At 36.5% G+C, this 26,888-nt stretch overlaps 1 protein-coding gene across 1 annotated transcript in view; it reads right to left on the bottom strand.

Moving 5' to 3' along the window:
• Positions 1 to 26,888, bottom strand: part of LOC136037062 (arrestin homolog) — a 142,222-nt gene that overhangs the window by 20,867 nt on the left and 94,467 nt on the right. The window contains exons 5-7 of the mRNA XM_065719500.1: positions 20,641 to 20,781; positions 16,096 to 16,224; positions 8,364 to 8,480 (exon numbers count right to left, since the gene is read on the bottom strand). Of these exons, the coding sequence (XP_065575572.1) occupies positions 8,364 to 8,480; positions 16,096 to 16,224; positions 20,641 to 20,781 (387 nt within the window). The remainder of the gene's footprint in view (positions 1 to 8,363; positions 8,481 to 16,095; positions 16,225 to 20,640; positions 20,782 to 26,888) is intronic.

Raw genomic sequence — 26,888 nt, 5'->3', positions numbered from 1 at the left:
GAGCATTGGCTTTAAGAAAAATATTGGTCCAGATGCAAAAACAGCTAATCTATTACCGGTGCAGAATTAGAAATAAATTGATAAGGAAATAAGCCAAATAAGGAACATCCTTCAAGGTAAGTACTAAGGAAAAGACAAAGAACAGATAAAGAAGTTAGTTCTTTTTTAGGAAAGGCTTTCAATTGGAATTTGATTCTAATTTTCTTCAGAATAAAAAATTGAACTGTTAGAAATGAACATGGAAGTTTAAAATGTGATGATCGTGACTACTGTAAACACTAGTGAGCGCAGCCTATCTATCAGAGGTGGGTAGGAGTGGCCAATAAACCTACATCTACCCCAACCCCGGTCTTTTTTTTAAATATTGATAGCCAAAAGAACGTTATATAAATTAACCTTTTTTTTAAATAAGTGAAGAGTCTTTTCTGATAAGGAAGTCATCTGTAGGAGGCTCAGCCCCCTAAGATTCCACACACATAATTCTTCTTATTGCCAAACATCCTTTAGAGTGAGGTTTTGTGATGACTTCATGAGGGAAGAAAAATCGATACAATTTACTAGGCGAGAGACAAAAAAAGAAACAAACAAAAGAAACAATTCAAACAAAAGCAATGAACAGGTTATTATTAAAAGGCTTCTTCAAAGGATACGTCCACATTTATCATTTGTCTTTTTGCAAAACTTGGTCTTTATTGACAAAAAAAATTTTTCCATGTGGAAGTAAAGACTGATGTTAAAATTAAGCAGAAAAACCATCATAAGTATGAGGGATATTTCATCCCTTCAACCTCTAAATGATTATGCTAAGTTTGCCTGGCAATTTCCTAGGAGATACTCAGTTGCTTATTCGCTGGGCTTATTGTCCCATCACCTTCAAAATATTTCCAGTAAAAATTTCGATTGCAAAAAAGCAAAATGTATTAAATTAGGTATTTCATTCTCAAGGCATGTTAATACAAACTATAAACTTTTTATGAATTACTCTTTTACTCGAGAATGGCTTACTCTTTTACTTTTTATGAATTACTTTTACTTTCTATAGCTCGAATTATATTAATATAGTTATATATATAATATTTATATATTATATATATTTGATATATTTGTTGAACTCTTGAAGCATTGCGCTAAAAAACAACAACTCAAATTTAGTGCAAAGAAGAGGGTTGAGGGTTGGTGGCCCCTGCCATATATAGCATAATTTCAGATTGTTTTGCGCTCTTCACTTTTAACTTCAGTAAAAACCATTTTTATTTAATTTACTTTTTTCCCAGGAGAGGAGTGATCGTATAGAAGTAATGGTCCTAGAAAATCGAGAGAGGGTGCATTTGAATGTAAACTAAAAGTTTGTTTGCCCCATTTAGGTTACCAAAAAGATCAAAGGGGAACTGGCCAACCTACCACGCCCTTTGTTCCTCAAAGTTATCTAATCAAACTTTTTGAGAGCTAATTTATTCAGTATAGTTAAAAGATCGAATAATTATGTCTTTAGAGATAAAATGACCCACCACAGTTCAGGTAAAGAGACCTTTAAGTTATGAAATTTGCCCATTGCTTAGGTATAGTGTTTGTTATTAGAAAGTATACAGAGATTTTTCGAGGAAGAATTTTGTGCCTTGAGTGGATTTCCGTAAGAATCTTCTTTGGGGAGGGAATTTTCTGATGAATTTTCAAGGGAAAATCTTATACTGGGGGGGGGGGGGTTGACAAAATTCCTATAAGAAATTCTTTTTAATTGTCTTACATTCTCTTTGCCAACTCAATTTTCCACGTGAAGATGTTCTGGAGGAATTATCTGGGGCTGTTTTCCACGTGTTTGGATTTCCAGGAAAAAATTCCCAAAGAAGGGAGTATTCCAGAATGATTGAGAAACCAATTAGAAATTAATGTTTTTTTTTGTCTAATGACAGTATGCTGGAAAGAAATTTTCAGGTTGTAATTGTCCACAAGACATTTTACGAGGGAGGGGGATTTCCAGTGAGGATGGAGCTGTCTGGAGGGAATTCAGTGAAGGGGAGCACTTAAAGTTGGATGAAATTTCCACGGAGGAGTTTCCTGTGAGGGGCTATGTTTCATGGATGTATAGCCAGGTTAACCGTTATTATTCGAAAAACGATCAGAAATTAAACAAAAAACAAGTTTTTCCAACAGAAACTAAGGAACAACATTAAAACTCAAAAATGAACAGAAATTATTCAGTATGAAGAGTTGGTCTGTCCTCAAAACCTTGCTCTTTATGCTAAAGTTTAACCGTGTGTCCTAATTTTTTAAGAACTGCGACTGAAACACAGTTTAATTAGAATAGGAAGTTTCTTTAAAAATGGTGAAAACTTTAGCGTAAAAATCAAGGTATTGAGCAGGGGGGAACCCTTTATATACAGAATAATTTCTATTCATTTTTAATTTTAATGTTGCTCCTTACTTTCGGTTAAATTTGTTTTTTTATTTTGTCTAACTATAAAGATTGCACATATTCAGTAAGCTTCATTAACCCTTTCAGACCTGAACCAAGAAGGAGTTGCGTAAAAATTCTGAAAATAGCAGAGAGTGATCCTGGAGGTTCAACTAGAACAGGTTTATTTTTTTTAAATTTTTATTTCATTCCATATCCAAAATGTGAATGGTTACCATATGGTCACGTCAGGTATATACAGATACTATTTTAGGTGAAAATTTGTGAAACAGTTGCAATCTGAGTTCAAACACAGTCGAACTTTGCACTCCGAACACATGATTCGACTGGTTCCACCCCTAACGCACTTCTCATAGCGACACCTTCCCTTTTCAGTTGTATCCGGAAAATGCGAGGTCTGGTCAAACCTCACTGATTCCGAAGGCATCCCGTCTCGCGAGGTAGTCGTATTGCGCTTGGTCACTGATAAGGATGGTCTTCCAACTCGAGGACTTTGAGATACGCCAGTAAGAACCAACCCACGAGCAATGTCCATTTTGAAGTACAGCAGAGACATGTGCTGAACATTGATCTGCTTACACTGTCGGCGGTGTATCAGCCAGGCGTTGTTCACAGCCATGTCAAAACAGTAGTACACAATCCTCATATACCATTTCTTAGAGCGAATGTCAGTCCTGTAAAGCTCCAGGAACATGTAAGCAAGATTTACGCCCCCCATTGATTTGTTGTAGTCACGGACGATTCGGGGGCGATCGACTTCGACGTATTTCCGTGTTGTGCCATCCCATCTCTGACACTTATCAATTGGGGTGACTGCACAGTATGAAGAAGCCAAATGGACTGGTTTGTTGTCATACCATTTTACTACCGATACTTCTGAATGTCTTTCAAAACGGAAGTCCACTGACCCTCGTCCTTTCTTCTTCATGTTGGCGTCGGTATCTAGAACAGCGCCCCTCATTCTGTTGCTGCGTATCGTACCACATGACTCGATGCCATATTCAACCCGGAGCTTGTGAATGAGATCGATGCCAGTATAGAAGTTATCAAAGAACAACTTGAAGTTCATGAACCTTGGCAGGTTTTCTACAAGCCGAAGGACAACGTCAGTACCTTGGCCAAGTTCAGAAATTTCAACAGCTCCTTTTCCTGTATATATCTCTATGTCATACACTATTCCGCTGATGCCGGCTCTCGTGAAAACCTTTACACCCCACGAGTGGGGCTTGTCCTTCAAGTACTGTCGAAATCCAATTGTTCCTTTGAATGGGATCATCTGTTCGTCAATACTTTGGATCTCTTCAGGGTCTATTTTTTCAGATTCTCCCTGAATGCGTCGTATAGTCTTCTGATCTTGAACAGTTTATCATGACCAACCTCCCCTTTCGGTATCATTAAGGTGTCATCGGAAATGTGGAAAAAAGACCTCAAGCTGATGAATCTATCTCTGCTCATGGTATCAGCCACCGGGGAATATCGTATTCCATTCTCCCAGTACTTCTAATAGCCGGAAGTTTGAGAATGCTCATAAGCATTTGAACTCCAAGAAATCTGCGCAGCTCTTCAATGGAAAGTTTCAGAGCAAGATTCTTCTTTCTCATGGCATTCAGATTCGTTTGGTCCGCAATGTTTGAAAGAATGTCTTCTGTGATAAACATTCGGAAGAGATCAAGGGGCGTCTGTACCTCGTCATAGTGTGGTATAGAACCCTTCCATGTAATATTTCGAGGTTCGGGCTCCGTTTTTATCCACTTGTATTGCTTTGCCTCCTTCGCTACCTTCTTTTTTGCTACTGGTTTTGCCGTGACCTGAGGAGCATCAGTTGGAGTTACTAGACCGGTTACTGCTTGGGAAGGAGCATTTTTTTGAGCTCTTGTAAGGACAAAGGGTTCAGGAGTGCAGTACCTGTTGCTGACTGTATTGCAAAAGAAGCTGACACTGGTGCTGATGATGCGCTTGAAGAACTGTTTGACGCTTTTGTATCATTCAAGCCCGGGAGAGGCAAATCGAATTGATCCGTGTCATCGCCATTGTCTAACTCGAACCTGCCAAGCATTGCTAAGGGGATGTCGTCTGTGTGGTCGATATCCTCTTCATCTCTTCCGTCTTCATTGCCATAACAGTTGAGAGAACGTAAAGGCTGAAATTCTTGATCTGGATTGTCTGGTGCCCAGTTTGGATCGTCGTCGTCAGAAGAGATATCGAGATCTGAATCACAATCAGGTATGAATAAAAGCCTTGCTGCTTCTTCTGCAGTCTTGGTAACTCTTCTACTTCTTTCCTTGATCAGTCTCTCTTCCAAGGGCTTGGGACCATGACCTCTCATGGAGTCAGAGCTCGTGCTTGGATCAGCTGAAAAGAAATTCAAGGTAAGTGCATCACTTAATAATAAAAATAATAATAGTATATTGCAATAAAATAGGCCATTGGCCTCAACACTTACCTGAGGCATCCCACAAAATAGCTTTTTTACCCTTGTTTCAGTAAAAAGGAGGAACAGAAAGAAAATGTGCCTATTCCCGACCATAAAAAGGACTTGCTGCCTCGTTTGCTGTACAAATCTGCCTAGGTATGGTTTGGCACTGAATGTCTGACGTGACCATTTGGTAACCGATCGTTAGCAACCTTGTTTGCGGCTACAATACAGCTCAGAATTAGACTAGTGATATCTCATTCGAAAGAACGCATTCTTAGCTACAAAATAAGATCATAATCAGGCTCTGAACTTACCAGAAACGTCCAGGTCATCGAGGTCGAAATCTGCACCTTTCCTCTTTTTCGACATTTCATGTTTTGTCTAAACTTGGACGCTCGCTCGACCGCTCGGGTAAAGCCTTGAGGGACAATAAATTCAAACGCGACAGAGTCAAGCAAGCGCTATCTAGTGGAAAAGAAATCACGGTTGTGACTTTGTCGAGTCAAGAGAAAAAAAAGGAGGCGAGCGGTATCCGTATGGTGACCACAGGCATGAAAGGGTTAATCAGTGATGCACTTTATATCTGGTTTTGGTAAACTATACCCTGTTTTGTCTCATGGCTAAGATCGAACCGAAACTTCCAGGAGGGATGGGCGCAATGGACAGAATGATAATATAGGCACTTGTAATTTTATGTTTTAGGAGAAGGGCGCAAACTATTTTTTCTTCAGTTGTCATGAAAGAAAATAAACTGTGGTTTTTAATACAAATGTCGCCAGGCAGGTTTTTTGGCAAGCCTAACGTAGTCTTGTTTACAATCAAACAGTTCATGGTAACGAACTATAGTAAGGAGCGATCCGGCTCAATAGTAACCAAAACTCTAAAAAATTGAATTTTGATATCAATAGCTACATCAAAAGAATCGCATTTTAATGCTGATTTCAAATATATAAGTTTCATCAAGTTTAGTCTTACCCATCAAAAGTTACGAGCCTGAGAAAATTTGCCTTATTTAGGAAAATAGGAGGAAACACCCCCTAAAAGTCGTAGGATCTTAACGAAAATGACACCATCAGATTCAGCGTATCAGAGAACCCTACTGTAGAAGTTTCAAGCTCCTATCTACAAAAATGTGGAATTTTGTATTTTTTGCCAGAAGACAAATCACGGGTGCGTGTTTATTTGTTTGTTTTTTTTGTTTTGTTTTTTTCTTTTCCCCAGGGGTCATCGTATCGACCAAGTGGTCCTAGAATGTCGCAAGAGGGCTCATTCCAACGGAAATGAAAAGTTCTAGTGCCCTTTTTAAGTGACCAAAAAAATTGGAGGGCACCTAGGCCCCCTCCCACGCTCATTTTTTCTCCAGAGTCAACGGATCAAAATTTTGAGATCGCCAATTTGTTCCGCATAGTCATAAACCATAATAACTATGTCTTTGGGAATGACTTACTCCCCCAAAGTGCCTGGGGGTGGGGCTGCAACTTACAAACTTCGACCAGTGTTTACATATAATAATGGTTATTGGGAAGTGTACAGTCGGTTTCAGGGGATTTGTTTTTGGTTTTGGGGGTGGGGTTGAGGGGAGGGGGCTATGTGGGTGGATCTTTCCATGGAGAAATGTGTCATGGGGGAACAGAAATTCAATGAAAAGGGCGCAGGATTTTCTAAAAATACTATAAAAAAACAATGAAAAAGTAAACATGGAAAATTATTTTCAATTGAAAGTAAAGAGTAGCATTGAAACTTAAAACGAACAGAGATTATTACGCATGTGAGGGGTTCTAAAATTACTTTAGCATAAAGAGCGAGGTATTTAGGAGGAGATAAATACCTCGCTCTTTATGCTATAGTATTTTTAGTAATTTCAACTATTCATTCTACGGCCTTTCTGATTCAGGGGTCTTTCTTAAAGAATTGGGACAAAACTTGCGATTTAGTGTAAAGAACGAGGTATTAACGAGGGTACAAACCCTCTCATATACATAATAAAAATTAAAGAATATAAAAGTTTGTTACGTAAGATAATTCTTAAGTTACGTATATTTTTTACTAATAGAAAAATTCGTTAAAAAATAAAAATTTATAGTTGCCTTTTTATGTAACCGAAAAATTGCATGGCAACTAGGCCTCCCTTCTCATCCCTTATTTCTCAAAATCGTCTGATCAAAACTAAGAGAAAGCCATTTAGCCAAAAAAGGAATTAATATGCAAATTTCATTTTAATAATTTATGTGTGGAGAGCCAAAATCAAACATGCATTAATTCAAAAACGTTCAGAAATTACATAAAAAAAACTAATTTTTTTAACTGAAAGTAAGGAGGGACATTAAAACTTAAAAGTAACAGAAATTACTCCGTATATGAAATGGGTTGTCCCCTCCGCAATCCCTCGCTCTTTACGCTAAAGTTTGACTCTTTGCCACAATTCTGCTTTTTAATACAATTAAAAGCTTTAGCGTAAAGAGCGAGGGATTGCGGAGGGGACAACCCATGTCATATACGGAGTAATTTCTGTTCGTTTTAAGTTTTAATGTCCCTCCTTACTTTCAGTTAAAAAAACTAGTTTTTTTTTTTATGTAATTTCATTAAGATCTGATCAACTGTTCGTAAGTTAAAAAAATACTTCAATTTTTTCATTTTTTCCGAATTGACGGGGCCCCCACTCCTCCTACATATGGTCAAATTGCAAAAACGACTATTTCTAATTTTTGTGATCTGGTTCTTGATACACCTGCCAAGTTTCATCGTCTTAGCTTACCTGGAAGTGCCTAAAGTAGCAAAACCGGGACCGACAGACCGACAGAATTTGCGATTGCTATATACCACTTGGTTGATATTAAATGAAAAAAAAAACTAGTTTTTTTTAACTGTAAGTAAGGAGCGACATTAAAACTTAAAACGATAAGAAATTATTCAGTATATGAAACGGGTTGTCCCCTCTTCAACGTCTCACTCTTTACGCTAAAGTTTGACTCTTTGCCACAATTCTACTTATTAAAACAATTAAAAGCCTTAGCGTAAAGAGCGAGGCGTTAAAGAGGGGAGAACCCATTCAAAATACTGAATAATTCACCTACTTGAATTGGCTTTACACATAATAATTACAATTTACTTTTCATGGGATTTCATGACAAAAGACTTCTTTGGAAAAAATCTCAAGAGCTCTAGTTTCGCTCTGCTAGGAAGCTATGAGGACGTCTAATATGTATCCTTTGGTTCTAGGTACAGTAATCCAATCTCGAAGAAAACCATAGAAAGATAGCGTTTAAAATAGTTATTTAGAGTTCATTCAGGCCCATACATTGTACAGTATATTGGATCCCCCTACCTAACAAAATATCCAACAGAAACAGAATATGACAAACAAAAATAGTCTTTCTATTGATCAATGAATGATCAAAAGATTTCTTTTGATCAATGAAATGATTCCTGAAGAGAAACCAAATGAAAAATATTTCTTACACAGTTTTACGACAAGAAATCTGACCGAAAAGAATACAAATCCAAAAAGATAGAAGATTTCAGTTAAACGCTTACTCTTTGAAGAGATGAGCCTGGTAATATGGGGCACCCTTCTTGCGTGGTCAGCGTTGCTATTGGTACTCTTCTTTTTCCAGAAGCAAAGGACATCTCGGAGCACTGTAACAGCTTACACTGGAAAATCAAGAGCATAATCTCAAATCTAATTATTTGTCAAAATAAAAAATATACTCAATTCTAAAAAAAGATTCGATTTGTTTCTTAGAATATTTACTAAATAGATCTAAAGTTTCAGCTATCTCTAAGTTTTGGCTAATCACTAGAGACGTCCTTTCCAATGACGCTAGGATCGAACTGAAACTACGAGGAGGGATAGGCATTTACGTAACTTTCGAATTAACTTACGAAACGAACTTCTATAGTCGTATGCTTTTATTGCGTATATTCGGGGGTTCACCCTTACGTCAATACCGCGATCTTTACACTAAACCTTAAATTTTATCCCAATTCCTTAAGAATGACCCCTGAATCACAAAGGCCGTAGAATAAATAGTTGAAATTATTAAAAATACTTTAGCGTAAAAAGCGAGGTTTTACGAGGAGGTGTACCCCTCATATGCGTAATAATTTTTGTTCGTTTGATTTTTAATTCTTCTCCTTACTTTCAGTTGAAAAAACTTTTCATATTTATTTTTTCATCGTTTTTTTAAATAATGCTAGAAAATCCTTCGCCCCCTTCATTGAAATTCTCTTCCCCCATGACAAATTCCTCCATGGAAAGATCCTCCCACGTAACCTTCCCCCTCAATTACCCCCCCCCCCCCCCCAACCAAAAAATCCCCCTGAAAACGTCTGTCACTTCCCAATAACCATTACTATATGTAAACACTGGTCAAAGTTCGTAACTTGCAACCCCTCCCACGGGGACTGTGGGGGAGTAAGTCGTCCCCAAAGACATAGTTGTTAGGTTTTTTGATAACGGTGAATAAAATGGCTATCTCAGAATTTTGATCCGGTGACTTTGGGGAAAAATGAGCATGGGAGGGGGCCTAGGTGCCCGCCAAGTTCTTGGTCACTTAAAAAGGGCACTTGAACTTTTGATTCCCGCTATAATGAGCCCTCTTGCAACATTCTAGGACCACTGGGTCGACACGATCACCCCTGAAAAAAAAACAAACAAACAAATAAACACGCACCCCTGATCGGTCTTCTGGCAAAAAATACGAATATCCACATTTTTGTAGATAGGAGCTTAAAACTTTTACAGTGGGGTTCTCTGATACACTGAATGCGATGGTGTGATTTCGTTAAGATTCTGTGGCTTTTAGGGGGTGTTTCCCCCTATTTTCGAAAATATGGCAAATTTTCTCGGGCTCATAAGTTTTGATGGGTAAGAATAAACTTGATGAAACTTACATATTTAAAATCAGCATTAAATTGAGATTCTTTTGATGTAACTACTGGTATCAAAATTTCAGTTTTTAGAGTTTCGGTTACTATTGGGCCGGGTCGCTCCTTACCACAGTTCATTACCGCGAACAATTTGACATTTTGCATTTATAAAAACTTAGACTTGTGACATATTACCAAGCCATTAAACGACTTGAAAGATGGATGTAGTATTAAACTTTAATATTAAGTTTGGATTCAATGGGAAGGAATTAAACAAGCTTTATGGACACTGAAAGATGTTTTTTCATGATGAAAAAATGAATAAATATTCTGCTTCGAAATTAAACTATTGCTATTCACCAACAAGAATGTTTTCTGCTAGATTACAGATTACATTAATGCATTAATCTACTTTTAAGCACATCCTAATACAAGGAAAATCTTTTATTCAGGCTATTTAAGATGGAACTTATTCAAATATCTACTGTAAAAACTTTTTTTTTAAGAGAGAACAGACTTAAAATATAACGGAGGGCCAACGCGGAGGTCATTTAAAATTGAACGCCAGAGGAGAAAGCCGCTGCAGCTGACCTTTTAGAATACTATAGCTTTATCCTTTGCTCTTTAATTTTATAATACCAGATCACCAGATTCGAGACCATGCAAAGCATTCAAAATAAAGAGCCCCCAGGATTGTTTCCTGTCATGGATTTAAGTTTGGAGCAAACATTTTGTTTTATTCTTTTCGAAGGAAATCAATATGTTAGTTTGAATTTTTATGTTTTAGTATAGCTGTTGATGAAGATCGCTGTATCAGACGTAACGCTATGGCGATGCCTACAGTAAAGTCCATACGGCTCCAGTGTTTTATTTTGCCAGATGCACTTCACATGGAAGGGGTCGTCGTATAAGCTTCAGGAGGGGGGCTCATTCGGTTTGAAAGTGGAAGTTCTAGTGCCCTTTTTAAGGACCAAAAGTGATCGGAGGACAACTAGCTCCCATGCTCCTGTTCCCCCGAATACATCTGATAAAAATTTTGGGACTGCCATTGTGTTAAAAATAGTTCAAAGATCTTATAACAAAACCTCCGGGGTCGACAAAACCCATAGGGCCCGGGGGCAGGCGTTGTAAGTTTAGCTCTGGGGGCATATACAGTTCTTGTTCGGTTCATCGGTGGGCGGGATTATACTGAATTCCTTTTTCAGATGTGAAAGGAAAAGGATGTCACTTAGGTACCTAGTGCCATTAATTGCGAATATATATAAGCTGAATGATAAAACTCAGATTGGTCAATTACAAAAACTTCAGCTTTATTTAAAGATTATTCGAGACTGCTTTTTAATGTTTATTTATTTACCTTTAATGACAGATTTAAAAAATTTATAATATTTTTCTTTATATGTTTTTTTTTGTTTTCCCGATGGGATGGCCTCCCATACCCCTCCTGCCCAGCTTTTATTTTCTCCCTTCCTTCCTTTTATTCCTTGTTTTTAGGTAATTGTTGATATTTTTTTGTTAATTAAGGTAAAATTGCTATCATTACTATTATTATGGCGAGACGTTTTATTTTGTGTATAACCTATTATTTACACACCCAACCTTATGAGCTCTGCTCTCTGTTGGAGGTTAATGTTTCTTGTATTTTTAAGTATATTTAATAGAGTATCTAAGTATTTATCGAAGTTGCCCATCATCCAGTTCAAAAATCAGGTAATAAAAAATCCAGGTTCGACAAAACCTCCGAGAGCCCGGGGACAGGTGCTGTAAATTACACCCTGGGGGCATATATGGTTCTTATAGAAGGGATGCTCGTACAAACTTAAGAAAGGACTCATTTGATTGGAAATTGAAAAGGTTAGTTCACTTTTTAAGAGTCAGAAGAGATCAGATGGCAACTAGCCCCCCCCCCCCCCCCGTCCTTTTTCCCCGAATACATTCGATGAAAATTTTGAGATAGCCATTTTGATGAGAATAGTTCAAAGACCGTATAACAAAACTCCGGGTTCAACACCCAACCCCCAGGGCCCGGAGGCAGGTGTTGTAGGTTATGTCCTGGGGTCATATATGGTTCTTATAGAAAAGGTTCTCGTATAAACTTCAGAGGAGCCTGATTTGATTAGAAATTGAAAGTTCTAGTTCACTTTTTAAAAGTCAATAGAGATCAGAGGGCAACTATCCCCTCCCCCTCCAAGCCATTTTTTTCCAAACCCATCCGATAAAAGTTTCGAGATAGCCATTTTATTAAAAACGGCTAAAAAAGTCCAAACAAAAGATAACAAAAACTCTAGGGCCGACAAAACCCCCCAGGGTCCGGAGGTATGTGTTATAAGTTATGCCCTGGTGGTATATATGGTTCTTATTGAAGGGATCCTAGTATAAACATTAGAGAGGACTCAGTTGATTGGAAATTGAAAGTTCTAGTTCACTTTAAAGAGTCAAAAGAGACCGAGGGACAACTAGCCCCTCCCCACACCTGTTTTCCCCCAAACCTATGCGATAAAAATTTTGACATAGTCGCTTTGTTTAAAATACTTCAAAAATCGGATAACAAAAGCTCTAGAGTCAAGACAAACCCCCAGAGGTCGGGGGAAGTGTTTTGAGTTATACCACAAGGGAACATAAGGTTTTAATGTAAGGAAAGATCGTATGAACTTAAGAGGTAGCTCATTTGATTGAAAATTGGAAGTTATAGTTAATTTTTTATGAGTCAAAAGAGATCGGAAACTATCTAACCCTATCTCCCCACTCACACACTCTCTTTTCCGCAAACACATCTGATCAAATTTTAAGATTGCCAGTTTGTTTGAAATAGCCCAAAGATTAGATAACAAAAACTTCGGGATCAACATACCCCCCCTCCCCCAAAGAGCCTGGGGGAATGGTTGTAGGTTCATAACCCCCAACAGAGAGCAGAGCTCGTAAGGTTGGGTGTGTAAATAATAGGTTACACAAAACAAAACGTCTCACCATAATAATAGTAATGATGGCAAATTTAACTTAATTAACAAAAAATACCTTAACCCCCCTTCCCCACACACACACACTCTTTTTTCCGCAAATGTATCCGATCACAAGTTTGAAATAGCCCAACGATTAAATAACCATACTTGGGGATCAACATATCCCCCCCACAGAGCCCACATGAATTGTTGTAGCTTTTGCCCTGGGCATATAAATTTTTATGGAAGAAGTGGTCATATAAACCTCAGAGGGGACTCAAATAATTATATATTCCGCGTTCTAATTCCCTTTTTAAGAGTCAAAAGCGATCTGATTGCAACTAGCCCCCTTTCACCGCTAACCCTCTCCCTCAAATGCATCCGATTGAATTTTCTATTTAGCCATTTTGTTTGCAATGGACCAAAGATCATACAACTAAGACTCCAGGGATAAGACAGCCCACCAAAACCTGGGGGCAAGTGTTGTATATGCGTTGTACAACACTATTATGCCCCGGAGATATACAAAGTTTTTTTTAGGGATAGGATGGTAGTATAAGCTTCAGAGGGGGTTCATTCGGCTGTAAATCGGAATTTCTAGTAACTCTTTTAAGAGTCAAAAGGGATCGGAGGGCAACTGTCCCCCCTCTAAGGACCCTTTTTCCCCAAATGCATTTGATGAAAAAACTTCGGGGTCCACATCCCCCCTCGAAACCCGGGGGAAGGGTTGTAACTTATGCATCAGGGGCATATAAAGTTTTTACGGAAAAGGTGGTCGTATAAACTTCAGAGGGCACTCAAATGGTTAGAAACTGAAAGTTTTAGTTCCCTATTTAAAAGTCAAAAGTGATCCGATGGCAACTAGCCTCTTCCCACCAACCCCAAGGCCATAAGGCTCCAATTCTTTTCTCCAGACGCACTTTATATGCAAGGGGTGGTGTTAAAAGCTTTGGAGGGGGCTCCTTCATTTGGAAATAATAATTGTGACCTTGTGACCTTTTTAAGAGTCGAACGTGATTGGAGTATTTGGAGCCCTTTTCAAGCCCTCTTTTCCCCAAACGCATCCATTCAACATTTTGAGATGGTCATTATGTCTTAAATAGTCAAAAGGTGAATTAATTAACATAATTATTCCTCGACGGCTGACAACACCTCCCACCACCCCCAGGGCAAGGGCTAAGTTATGCAAGCTGTCCATTGTTCATATATAAGGTTTCATCGTAGGGGTTGATCGTATAGACTTCTGAAAAAGCCTCATTCGATTAAAATTGAAAGTTTTAGCTCCATTTTTATAAGTAAAGATTAATCAGACGGTAGATATCCCCCCCCAACGCCTTTTTTCCAAATGCTTTCGAATATAATTTTTGAGTTAGCCTTTTTGTTCATAATCATCCAAATGTCAAGTACCCTTTTTAAGAATCTAAAATGATCAAAAAGTAACAAGCCCTCTCCTTCCTTGTGCCCTTTTCCGCCAAATGCATCTTATAAAAATTTTCAAATAGCCATTTTGTTTAAAATAGTCTTAAGTCTAAATTACTATAACATAGGGGTTGAGAAATCCTCCATAGCCCCCAGTGAAAGGATTGTAATTTATGTAAGTTGCCCATTATTAGAATGTAAGTGTTTTTATGCAAGGGTTGATCACATTAACTTTGAAAGGGCCTTATTTGATCGGAAATAAAAAAAAAGTTCTTTTTTTAAGAGTCAAAAGTGATCAATGGGCAATTAACCCACACCCCACTTTCCCAAAGAGCATCTGGTCAAAATTTTGAGATAGCCATTTTGTTCACAATAGTTCAAAGGCCAAATAAATATGTTTCCGGGTTGAACCCTCCCCCTTGAGCCCCGGAGAAATGGCTCTAAGTTACGGAACTTGCCTGTTGTTACTTTGATACTTCGTTTACCGTGATACCTTGTTTACTTAGATGCTTTCTTTACACTGATACTTTGGTATTTTGATTCTAGCTTTGACACGTCGATGAAAGTTTGATCTTGACAAAAAAATTTGATTTTGAAATAAGGGATTTTCCAAAACTTGGAACTTTTTGCAATCAAAAGCGAACAAAAATTAATTTAAAAAAATTATCCGAAAAAAAGTTTTTCAAAGAAAAGTAAGGTCATATTAAACTTAAGATGAGAAGATACAAATATCTATTAGAATTAGAACTGGAAACGACAAGAAATTATTATTAAAGAATAATTGAAACCTAAAAGGAACATAAATTAAATATACAATTATAGCAAAACCCGAAGCGAACAGAAATTAAATGAACAATCATTGCAAACACACATACAATAGGTACTAATATAAATCAGTAAATAGATCTTAAAACGAGTGAAACTTAAATTGAATATGTAAATCAAGCTTGAACCGAACAAAAATAACTACAAACAAGAGTTATTTCATTTTAATCAGAACTTAATCCTCAATTTTATTAAATTACTTAAAACAGTAATTCCGATCAATGTTGATTTTCACGTGTTCGCGTGTTAGTTTGACAAACTGTACAAAACCTAAAACATAATGAAACTTGGATTACACTGACAGCAGCTCCAAAACCAATTAGACAAAGCTTTACTAATAATGATGAAATTAGAATTCTTCTGCTATAGAGTTGTACAACTCATAGAGCATAGAGTTGTATGCCTCCTTCTCTCACTGTAAAAGTCTAAAACCTATTGCGTCGTTGACACTTTACTGAAAACTATGTTTGTCTTGAACAATCTTGGAAAGTACAAATAAAATAAAACTGAATGTTTGATATATAATGATATCCATTGTTGAAAGATAGTCAGTTCAAGATTTTCTTTTGCTGTGATTTTTATTTTCATTGTCAATGCTGTAATAATAGGAAAAGATAATGTTTGTAATATAATTCGTTTTCAGTGAAGCGGAAATGACGGAGTAGGCTATAGACTTTTACAGCTAAGGAAGGAGGCAGTATCAAAATTCTTGTTTGTAGTGCAATTATATTTTTCTTGACCGTGCTTGGAAAGAAAAATAAAATTAAACTGAATATTTGATATATTCAGATATATATCTTATATTTGATATATATATATATATATATATATATTTGAATATTTGATATATATGATATTATTCATAAGTCAGGGGAAAATCATAAATATCTGCTGCTTTTGGAGAGGAGAGCAAGGACCTGAACGTCATTCTTGGTTTAAGTGACTAATTGACAAGCTTTAACTGCAGAAATAGTTCCATTTTATTTCCTAATATAATTAGCAGAATAAACTAGACTTGGCCTCTTTTCACATATGTGTTTGATAGACAAGTCTTACCTCAAGAAATAGCTGTATTTTATTTCCCAATACAATTAAGCAGAATAAAGTAGACTTGGCCCAATTTCATGTGTGTGCTTGACATGCAAGCACTAACTGAAAAAAATTGTTCGGTTTCACTTTTTTATATAATCAAGGTAAAAAAAAAACAGACTTACCTTAATTTTCTTAACTGTTTTATTGGTCGTATTTGATATGGCAACGCTCATTATTAGTCTTTCTCCGGATCGCAGTGCTGGTTTGTCCAAGTTCATCTCAATTTGGACTCTTCCTGGGGTTAGCAAGAACTAAAAGGAAAACAAATTTCAGGTTCACTTCTAAGGTTATAAACGCGGTTGCCACCTGTCAAATGACATTTTTGTTTTTAGACTTTCGCCGCAGTTTTATCTTTGGCCACAGCGAGGATAAGATATTTATGTAGATTTCAATTTGACCTCTTTTCAGCCTACTTTTGAATAGGTCTTCTGACCAATTCAGTTTTTTCGATTGACCCACTAGGCAGCTACTGTATCAAATGTCTAAGAAAAATGTGGCTTTTTGCGATTCCATGTGATTTTGAAAGAACTCGTTATGATGTTTCGCATTGTGCGATTGAAATTGGGAAATGGCAAAAATACCATTTATAAAAAGTAATAGTCAATCAGAAAATTCCTCACAAGGCTGATATTTAAATGGAAAAAGAAATAGGGCTACATTTGTTAATTCTTGAATATACTGCTTGGGTAAATAAAAACTTTGGTACAATAGACTTTAGAAATGATTGTAAAACTTTGATACAGAACCGTTGAAAGGGGTGGGGGAGCCAGGGCAAGCTTTCCCAGGCACCATTGCTGAGGGGTCACCACAGCTGAGGGGATGCCGCTACGGGGGCTTTTTCATCTATGTTTAAAGTGCCGTAATTCATTTTGCCCCGGGCACCAAAACCCTAGGAGCCGTCTTGCTTCGATAGTAGAGGAGGATTTCATGATTACCTGTACAGCTAGTTCGATTTGATATCGAACAGTTTGCGATAACGAACTGTAAGTAAAGAGTGACGCGGCTCAATAGTAACCGATAGTAAAAAAAATAGAATTTTGATATAAATAGATATATCAAAAGAATCGGCTTATTATGCTGATTTCAAATATATAAGATCCGTTAAGTTTAGTTTTTCCATCACAGGCTACGTACCTGAGAATATTTGCCTGATTTCTTAAGAAGAGGGAAACACCCCTAAAAGTCAAGGAATCATAATAAAATCACACAATGAGATTCAGTGTGTCCGAGAACCCTGCTGTAGAGGTTCCAAGCTCCCAACCTCAAAAATGTGCCAAAATTTTGCATTTTTGCCAAAAGAAAGATCACGGATGCGTCTTTATTTGTTGTTGTTATTCCCAGGGGTGATCGTATCGAATCAGTGGTCCTAGAATATCAGGAGAGAGCTCATTCGAACGGAAATTAAGTTATAGTGCCCCTTGTAAGTGACCAAACAGATTGAAGGGCAGACAGCCCCCCTCCCACGCCTCCTTTTTCGAGAAGGTCGTTCGATCAAAATTTTAAGATAGCCTTACTGTTCAGTATAGTTTGAACGTCTGATAGCTATGCCTTTGTAGATAACATGAACCTTTACAGCCCCTCAGGGAAAGGTCTTTAGATTATGAGATTTACCCATTCTGTGTGTATGGTATTTGTTATTAGGAATTATGCATACATTTTTTGGATGGGGGGGGATTTTTTGTTGTGGGATTTTACATTAGAGGAATTTTCTATGGGAGGTGAAATTTTCGACTGGGGGAATTTGCCAGATACGAAATTCTTTTGATTTGTCTTACTTTCTCTTTGTCGACTCAACTTTACACGTGGAAATGTTTATGGTAATTGTCTTGGGTAAAATTTTACCAGAGTTGAATCGTCTAAAGAATCTATTTGTGGAGAGGGTGCCCGATTTCCCGGCATTATTAAAAAAAGATAAGAAATTAAGAAAATGATATTTTTTTCAGCTGAAAGTAAGGAGCAAAATCAAAACTTAAAAACGAACAGAAACTATTACGTATATGAGTGGGGTTACCCCCTCTTCAATACTTCACTATGTGCTAAAGTTTGACTTTTTCCCTGTTCTTCAACAACGTCTCCTGAAAAACAAGGGTTGGTTAATTAGAACAATAAAAAGCTTTTTTTAAAGAACTAAAAACTTTAGCGTGAAAAGTGAGGTATTGAGGAGGTTGCAACCCTCCTCATACATGCAATAATTTCTGTTATGTTTTACGTTTTAATGTTGCTCCTTACTTTCAGTTGCTTTTTTTTTATTGTACCGTTCATAGAGCAAGGACGAGGAGCCAGTAAATCAGAAATGATTCAAATTCGAAATGACCCATTCCGACTCTTGTAACTGCTAGATATTTCATACAAACTAACTTATTTGGTATCCGAATGTAAGACTCTGACTCTAGCTCCAAAAACGTATTGTTAATTCTATTTAAATTCGTCTAAAAAAGATTGATTTATACTTATCTCTTGATCATGTAAAATTTCTCTTTAGTAAGCCTTAGGGCCGTTTTTGGGACACCTAAAGGCAAAAGGGATTTATTAGCCTAGATCCACTTAGACCGCCATCTTTTTTAACACATAGCCAGTTACACGATTTTTTGTTTTATGCTTTTATCTATATTTATAAATATAATTACATAACATAATTTTATTTGTAATTATATTGTATTACATAATTACAAATACAATCATTTTTTTATATTAGAATATACATATATTATATATAATATAATTGTATTTTTATAAACATAAATACAGATATGTTTGATTTTATGCTACTAATTATAAAAAAATTTTAATCCGAGAAAGTTGTGTACTGATAAACCAATATCGCTATTAGAAGTACTAACCGCTCCACTGACACAGTTATTGTGAAAGTCACATATAAAGTAAGAATTGATTTATTCTTGGAGTTCTTGTCCTTAAATTGCGTTAACTATACGTGTTATATTTTTAAAATTGTTGCTGTAAGTTATTGGAACAAAGGCTATGTTGAAGATATACCTGGATTTTTCCTTAAAATAAAAGAAAGCTGTTTATGTAACACTTATCTCTTCTTTACTGTGCAAGTGGCTATCATTTGTTGTCACCAGCTTACCGATGGCTGAACCAAGAGAAACAGAGAATTCACTTTTAAGAAATCTTTTTACAGAGTTTCCATTCTTTTTAATGGCTCAAAATATCACACAGTAGAACTAATCATTAGAAATCAACTGTCTTGGCTTAAAATTTTTACATAGAAACTAGCCAGATTCTAAAAATGTGGAACTATTGGCTTAAAGAATAAGGTGATTGGTTTCCCAAAATACGTTATAGATAGAAACCAATAAAATTCAAGCTTTCGTTTTACCACAAAATTACAGGAAATTAATACCTCTTTATCTTTGGAAGAACCTTTCACTCAAGACTTAAGGGAAAGGAGAAAAAATTCTATCACTTGGTAACTCTTGGGGCTTTATCTCCACACAGAAATACGTCTTCTGAGAGAGAAATAGAAAGTTCAAGTTTTTTAAGACCCAGCAACTTTTTTAAAAGCAAGAGTACCTGGGAGTAATTTATATTCATTTTATGAATAAGAAATACTTCAATATAGGGACTTTACCTTAATAGTATACAACAAAAAACAGAAGATTACTTTGGAATATCGTATAGAGAACTGTATAAGAGAAAGAAATTGTCTCTCAATGTTTTAGGAGTTGAAGAGTGTTTCGAGAGGAAAGATCACGTATCTCATTATAATTCATTCTCATCCTTGATGTTTCTCTTTGATTTTCTTTTTCGAGACTATAAGGGTCACTTTACTGACAGAATGTCAAGAGATTCGTGTTTTTTTACCCTTGTCAGTTGAGAAAAATTACTTTTATTTCGTAATACAGCGAACGTAGATTCCTTAACTTATTTTGTTCATTTCTAATGACAGTCGTTAAAGCAGGAGTTCTGAAAATAGATTACTTTAATTTTGTGAAGTGGCATTGATGTTTTCCATACCTTCAGTTTAAATAATCAAACCGTTCATGGCGATGAACAATATGCAGAGAGCAGTCTTTGGCAATACAAACTACAAATCTAAAAATTCGTTTTTTGTAAGACTGAGAAACTACCTAGTTTACACTTACTGTTAGATAAACAACAGCCAAATCAATAGCTTTAAAATGAACCATTTTGCGCCTTGGAAGTTGAAAAATTCAAAGAGCATACAGCACAAACATGCCGTCATTACAGCATAAATATTGATTAACAGGAAAACAAAGATTTCAAGAAAATATGTGAAAATTACAAAAAACTGTAAGATTTCTGAGCAAAAAAGGGTAATTTGATTAGCTTCCACTCAAATGATATCAGTGAAACTTCAAATAAATTTTTTATCAGATTTATGTTTTTTAGGGGGAATCATTTGGTCGGAAATAGTATACAATTAAATACATTAGCATGTGAAACACCTATCTAAAAATCTCTAATTCTCTATCTCTCTCTAATCTAATCTCTAATAAAAATCTCTAAAATCACCAATTTCTAAAACACCTATCAATAGGAAGCATGCTTTTAAAATATCTTCCTTTTATTTAAAGAGAACAGCTGTTCTTTCATAATTTACCCAGAGATCAGGATAAGATTGATAAATGAAAAGTTGATTTTCGAAATTGTCCAAATAATCCAAAAATTAGTATTATTATCACCTGTCTAGATACGCAAGTTGCAGGAGGACCAACTGGCATTTCTTCATCTGCCCATAGTCCCTTCAAGACAGCTGTAGGGGATGGCGGTGGGGCTTGAAGGACTCGAAAACTCATGCGAACACTGCTTCTAGCTTCTGGCTCCTACAATTTAGAAAAATAGAATACTTGTCTGCATTAAAAATTTGAATAGAAAGCAATGTATATCTCCTTTTCTACACCTTTTACTATTCATTGAAAGAAAGAGTTGGAATTAGCGACGGATTAGAAAGAAAATAAGCTCAGTCATACAATATTGTAGCTGCATTATTTTTAAAGTAATTACAGCATGTAAGCTCTCTCTATTCAATCACTAATTTCAGCACCTTCTGCTCAGGGTATCTCACAAAATTTTATAATGTCGTACATTCCCCATAGGGATGTCCTCTGAACTGGTAACCAATCATGTCTAAAGACTCTTAAGAATATTAAGAGCAGGAAAGCAAGTGGGTTATAAAGCTACGCAAGATTAAAAAGACCAGGGTCAAATAGAAATTGAACTATACTAATGTGGGCTGCAGGACACCATGGGATTTCAGGTAATGAATAGGCTGGTAGTACAACTAAGGCTGGAACACCACCAACGTTGCTAACGCTTTGAAATAAATTGTAAAATTTTTTCTGCTAAAATTGTACAGCAAGAGATTACTTTGTACCACTTTAGCAGCATATTGAAAATTAGTTGTAACCAGAAGAAAATTTCGATAAACTAAGACAACCAAAATGTACCTGAAAATTTGTGTTGTACCAAAAATTTTCAACTATACCATATTATACCAAAACCTTTAAATTGTGTCAAAAACGGTACAATCGTATTACTTTGGCACCGCTGAGGCATCACTGACATGCTCTCAAAAGTGCTGGATTGTAGCAATAAGGGGACGGAGCTATTAGAGGGCGAAGTGAAACTGGTATAGAAAGATGGTAATAAAAAAAACTAGGCGGTGACTCAGAGTTTTAACCCCTGGGCCCACACTGATTAAACTTCTCTTAGGATCTAATAGGTCTACAGTACGAATGGTTATTGAATCCGTTATAGGCAGTGAAAATTTTTGAAATAATCTCAGCAGAGTAAGAAGAGCCGATCCTTCAGTATCTCAAAGGCTTGAAATGAACACGGAGACGAGAAGGTGTCTAATAGAAGAACACCAGGCCGAGACTAGTTACCAGCCAGAGGCATTTCATAAACTGGATGTTAAGCTGGCGGACAAAGTTAAGAAAGGTAACGTCCGATAGCTTGCAAGACATGTTGTAACAATGGGAAAATTAAAATGTTAGTCCTCTGCTTGCAGCATTTATTTTTTGGGGGGGGGGATAATAATTTAAAAAAAATCAGAAAAAGAAGTTTTTCAAAGAAAAGTAAGGTAATATTAAGCTTAAAATCAGAGAAAAAGAAAACTACCATAAATAAAACTAAAAACGTTCAGAAATTATTGCTAAAGAGTAAATGAAACCTAAAACGAACAGAAATAAAACAAACAATCATAGCTAAAAATACAAAGCAGATACTAATATAAATGAATGGATAAACCTTAAAACGAGTAAAACTTCATGTGAGTATCCAAATCAAGCCTAAAACAAACAAAATATTTTCCTACTGAAGTACAAATGAAACCCAAAACGAACACAGATTAAATAAACAATCATAACAAACAAGCATACAATAGGTAATATAAATTAATAAATAAATCTTAAAACGGGTAGAAGTTAAATTAGATATGCAAATCCAGCTTGAAACGAACAAAAATCACTACAAATAAGAGTTTGGGTATTACCTCCACCTCTCACTGTAAAAGTCTAAGACATGCTGTGTCATTGGCGTTTTACTAAAAAGTATATGTGTTTTGAACAGCCTTGGAAAGTACAAATAAAATCAAAATGAATATTTGATATATAATAATATGAATTGTTGAAAGATAATCAGTTAGGATTTTTTTCTCTTTGATTTTGATTTTCATTTTCAATGCTGTCATAACTGGAAAAGAAAATATTCGTAATATATTTCGTTTTTTATTGGATCGCCAACGACACAGTAGGCTTTAGAATTTTACTGTTCGAGAAGAGTGCAGTGTACAAATTCTGTTTTGTAGTGATTAAATAAAAAAAAAAAACAAGTTTTTTTAATGGAAAGTAAGGAGCGACATTAAAACTTAAAACGAACAGAAATTACTTCGTATACGAAAGGGGCTGCTTTCTCATCAACGCCCTGCTCTTTACGCTAAAGTTTTTTACTGTTTTAAAAAGTAGAGTTTAGAGAAAGAGTAAAATTTAGCGCAAAGAGCGAGGCGTTGATGAGGAAGCAGCCCCTTTCATTTACGAAATAATTTCTGTTCGTTTTAAGTTTTAATGTCGCTCCTTACTTTCCATTAAAAAAACTTTTTTTTTTATTTAATTTCTGAACGTGAATCAATGCATGTTTTGATTTTGGCTCTCCGCAGATGAATAATCAAAATGAAATTTGCATATTCATTTCTTTGGCTAAATGGCTTTCTCATAGTTTTGATCGAATGATTTTGAGAAAAAAGGATCGGGGGAAGAGGCCTAGTTGCCCTCCGATTTTTCGGCTACTTAAAAAGGCAACTAGAACTTTTAATTTTTTACGAATGTTTTTATTAGTAAAAGATATACGTAACTTACAAATTAGCTTACGTAACGAACTTCTGTATTCTCATGTTTTTATTACGTATATGAAGGGGTTCACCCCCTCGTCAGTACCTTGCTCTTTACACTAAAGCTTAAATTTTTCCCAATTTCTTAAGAATAAACCCTGAATCACAAAAGCCGTAGAATAAATAGTTGAAATTACTAAAAATAATTTAGCGTAAAGAGCGAGATATTAGGAGGAGGTGAGCCCATCATATGCGTAATAATTTCCGTTCGTTTTAAGTTTTAATACTTTAAGAACCTCATATGCCCCCAGAGCATATAATAAATATTATTATCAGATGCATTTGGGGAAAAACGTCGGGGCGGGGGATGGTTGCCTTCCGATCACTTTTGACTCTTAAAAAGGGCACTAGAACTTCCAATTTCAAATCGACTGAGCCCCTGTCGAAGTTTTTTACGACCACCTCTTCGATATGAAGTGTTTCTTGGGGAAAACAATAAATAATAATAGGACATTGCAGCCTTCTGGCCTTTATTAAAGGCAACTCTGCAGCGTTGGCTCTGATAGAGGCAATGATTCTTTTTTGCTTTATGAAGTGTTTCTTGGGGAAAATAATAAATAATAATAGGACATTGCAGCCTTCTGGCCTTTATTAAAGGCAACTCTGCAGCGTTGGCTCTGATAGAGGCAATGATTCTTTTTTGCTTTATGAAGTGTTTCTTGGGGAAAATAATAAATAATAATAGGACATTGCAGCCTTCTGGCCTTTATTAAAGGCAACTCTGCAGCGTTGGCTCTGATAGAGGCAATGATTCTTTTTTGCCTGAATATAGACTAAATTTGATAATTCCTTCCGCAATAATATAATAATGGTAACGTTTCACAATAAGAATATTTTGGCACATATTTCTTTCGTTTCGACCCATCGCACCACCCAATGAATAAAATTATCATAGACAGCATGATAGTGCCACCTAAATAAGGAGCGATGCGGGCGCGATGTACTATTTTTTTTTTTTTTTTTTTTTTTTTTTTTTTTTTTTTTTTTTGGTTTTAGACCAGGACATTTTGTACAGAAGGAAATCTCGTAGAAAATTCAAAAAGGGCTCATTCAATTGGAAATGGAAAAAGCTAGTGCTCTTTTTTATAGTCAAAAGGGATTGAAGGGCAACTACCCCTCCCCCTCAACACTCACCATTTCCTCAAACACATCCAATCAAAATTTTGAGATAGCCATTTTGTTCAACGTAGTTGGACCGTCCGGAAATTGTGTCTTTGAGGATGGCAACCCCCCCCCCCCAAACCCTTAGGGCAAGGGTTGTAAGCTATGTCCTGGTGGCATATAAGGTATATATAGAAAGGGTGATCGTATAAATTTCGGAGGGGGTACACTGGAATGGTAATCGGAAGTTCTAGTCCTCTTTTTAAGATTCGGAGTGATCGGAGGGTATATACCCACCCCCCATACTTCATATTTCCCTGAAATTCATCAAATAGCAATATGGTTCAACGTAGTTGGGAAGTTAAGTGATTATGTCTTTGAGGATGATAACCACTTTATAGGGCAAGGGATGGAAGTTATGCCCTGTCTAACAGTTCGTGGTAACAAACTGTAGTAAGGAGCGACCCGGCTCAATAGTAACCGAAACTCTAAAAAAATGAAATTTTAATACCAATAGTTACTTCCCTCAATTCTTTTCCCTCATGAAAAATTCCTCCATGGAAAGATCCTCCCACTTAACCCTCTCCCCGACCCCCCCCCCCCAAAAAAAAAAACACGAAAAAGCCCCACTGAAACTGTCTGTACACTTCCCAATAAACCGTACTATATATAAACAATGGTCTGAATTTGTAACTTGTAGCCCCCCTGGGGACTGGGGGGGGGGGGGTATGAAGTTGTCCTGAAAAAACATAATTATTAGATTTTTCGACTATGCTGAACAAAATGGTGAACCATTACAAAAAAACAATGAGAAAATAAATAATTTTTTTAGCTGGAAGTAAGGAGCAGCATTAAAACCTACAAAGAACAGAAATTATTACGTAAATAAGGGGGTTCATCTGCTTCACAATACCTCGTTCTTTGCGCTAAATTATTTTTAGTAATTTCAACTATTTATTCTACGGCCTTTGCGATTCAGGGGTCATTCTTAAAGAATTGGGACAAAATTCAAGCTTTAGTGTAAAGAGCGAGGTATTGACGAGGGGGCGAATCCTCTCATATACGTAATTACAAATATAGAAGTTCGTTACGTAAGTTACGCATATTTATGACTAACAAAAACGTTCCTAGTTGCCTTTGTAGGTAACCAAAAACTGGAGGGCACTAAAATATGAAAAAGCTAAGGGTGATCGTATAAACTTTGGAGGTGGCAGATTGGATTGGTAATCAGATGTTTTAGCCCCCTTTTCACTATTCAGATTTATCAGAGGCTGGATACCCCTCCCCCCTAAACCTCATATTATCCCGAAATGCATCTGATGGAAATTACGAGACGGCCATTTGTTCTCTTAGAAACTTCGAAAAGAGCTCATTCGATTGGAAGGGGCTAGTCTTACCCTTTTTAAAAGTCTAAAGTAATTGTAGGGCAACTAACCCCTCTTCCACACTTAATCCTCAAACACATTCAATCAAAATTCTGAGATATCCATTTTGTTTAATGTAGTTGAAAGGTTCGAAAATTATATTTCTGAAGATGACAACCCCCCACAGCCCTTAGGGCAAGGTTTGTTATTTATACCCTGGGGGTATGTAATATTTACATATAAGAAGTTATCGTATAAACTTAGAAAGGGGCTCATTGGATTGCTAAGCAGATGTTTTAGTGCCTTTTTTGAGACTCAGAGTGATCGGAGGGTGAATACCCCCCCTCCACTCCCCGTATTTTTCCAAAATGCAACTGATAGAAATTCTGAGGTGGCTATTGGTTGTGGTAAAAACTTCGAAAAAGTATCATTGGGTCATTCGACTGGAAATTGAAAGGGATAGTGCCCTTTTTAATAGTCAAAAGCGATTGGAGGGCAAATATACCCCCTCCCAAGCCCACCATTTCCTCAAGCATGTCTTATAAAAATTTTGAGATAGCTATTTTGTTCAATGTAAATGAAAGGTTCAGAAATCATGTCTTTGAGGATGACAGCCCCCACGGGTCACGAGGCAAGGGTTTTAAGTTGTGCCCTGGGGTTATGTAAGGCATATACAGAAAAGTTGATCGTAAAACTCTGAAATGGGCTCATTTTATTGGAAATCAGATGTTCTAGTGCCCTTCTTAAGATTCGGAGATATGAGAGGGTGGAAATCCCCCCCACACCTCGTATTTTCCCAAAATGAATCTGATAAAAAAAATTTAGATGACCATTTTTTGTCGTCGAAACTTCGAAAAGAGCTCATTCAATTGGAAGTCGAAAGGGCTTGTGCTCTTTTGTTAATAGTCGAAAGTGATTGGAGGGCGACTAACACGTCTTCCACGCCCACCATTTTGTCAAACATATCCAATCAAAATTGTGAGATAGACATTTTGTTCAACGTAGTTGGAACGTCCAGAAATTATGTCTTTGAGGATGAATACCCCCCCCAGCCCTTAGAGCAAGGGTTGTAAGTTAT

Source organism: Artemia franciscana, chromosome 16 (genome assembly GCF_032884065.1).
Source record: "Artemia franciscana chromosome 16, ASM3288406v1, whole genome shotgun sequence".
NCBI classification, from domain to species: Eukaryota; Metazoa; Arthropoda; class Branchiopoda; order Anostraca; family Artemiidae; genus Artemia; species Artemia franciscana.
The sequence above is the reverse complement of the archived record's forward strand: the minus strand, read 5'-3'. Positions and strand labels throughout refer to the sequence as shown.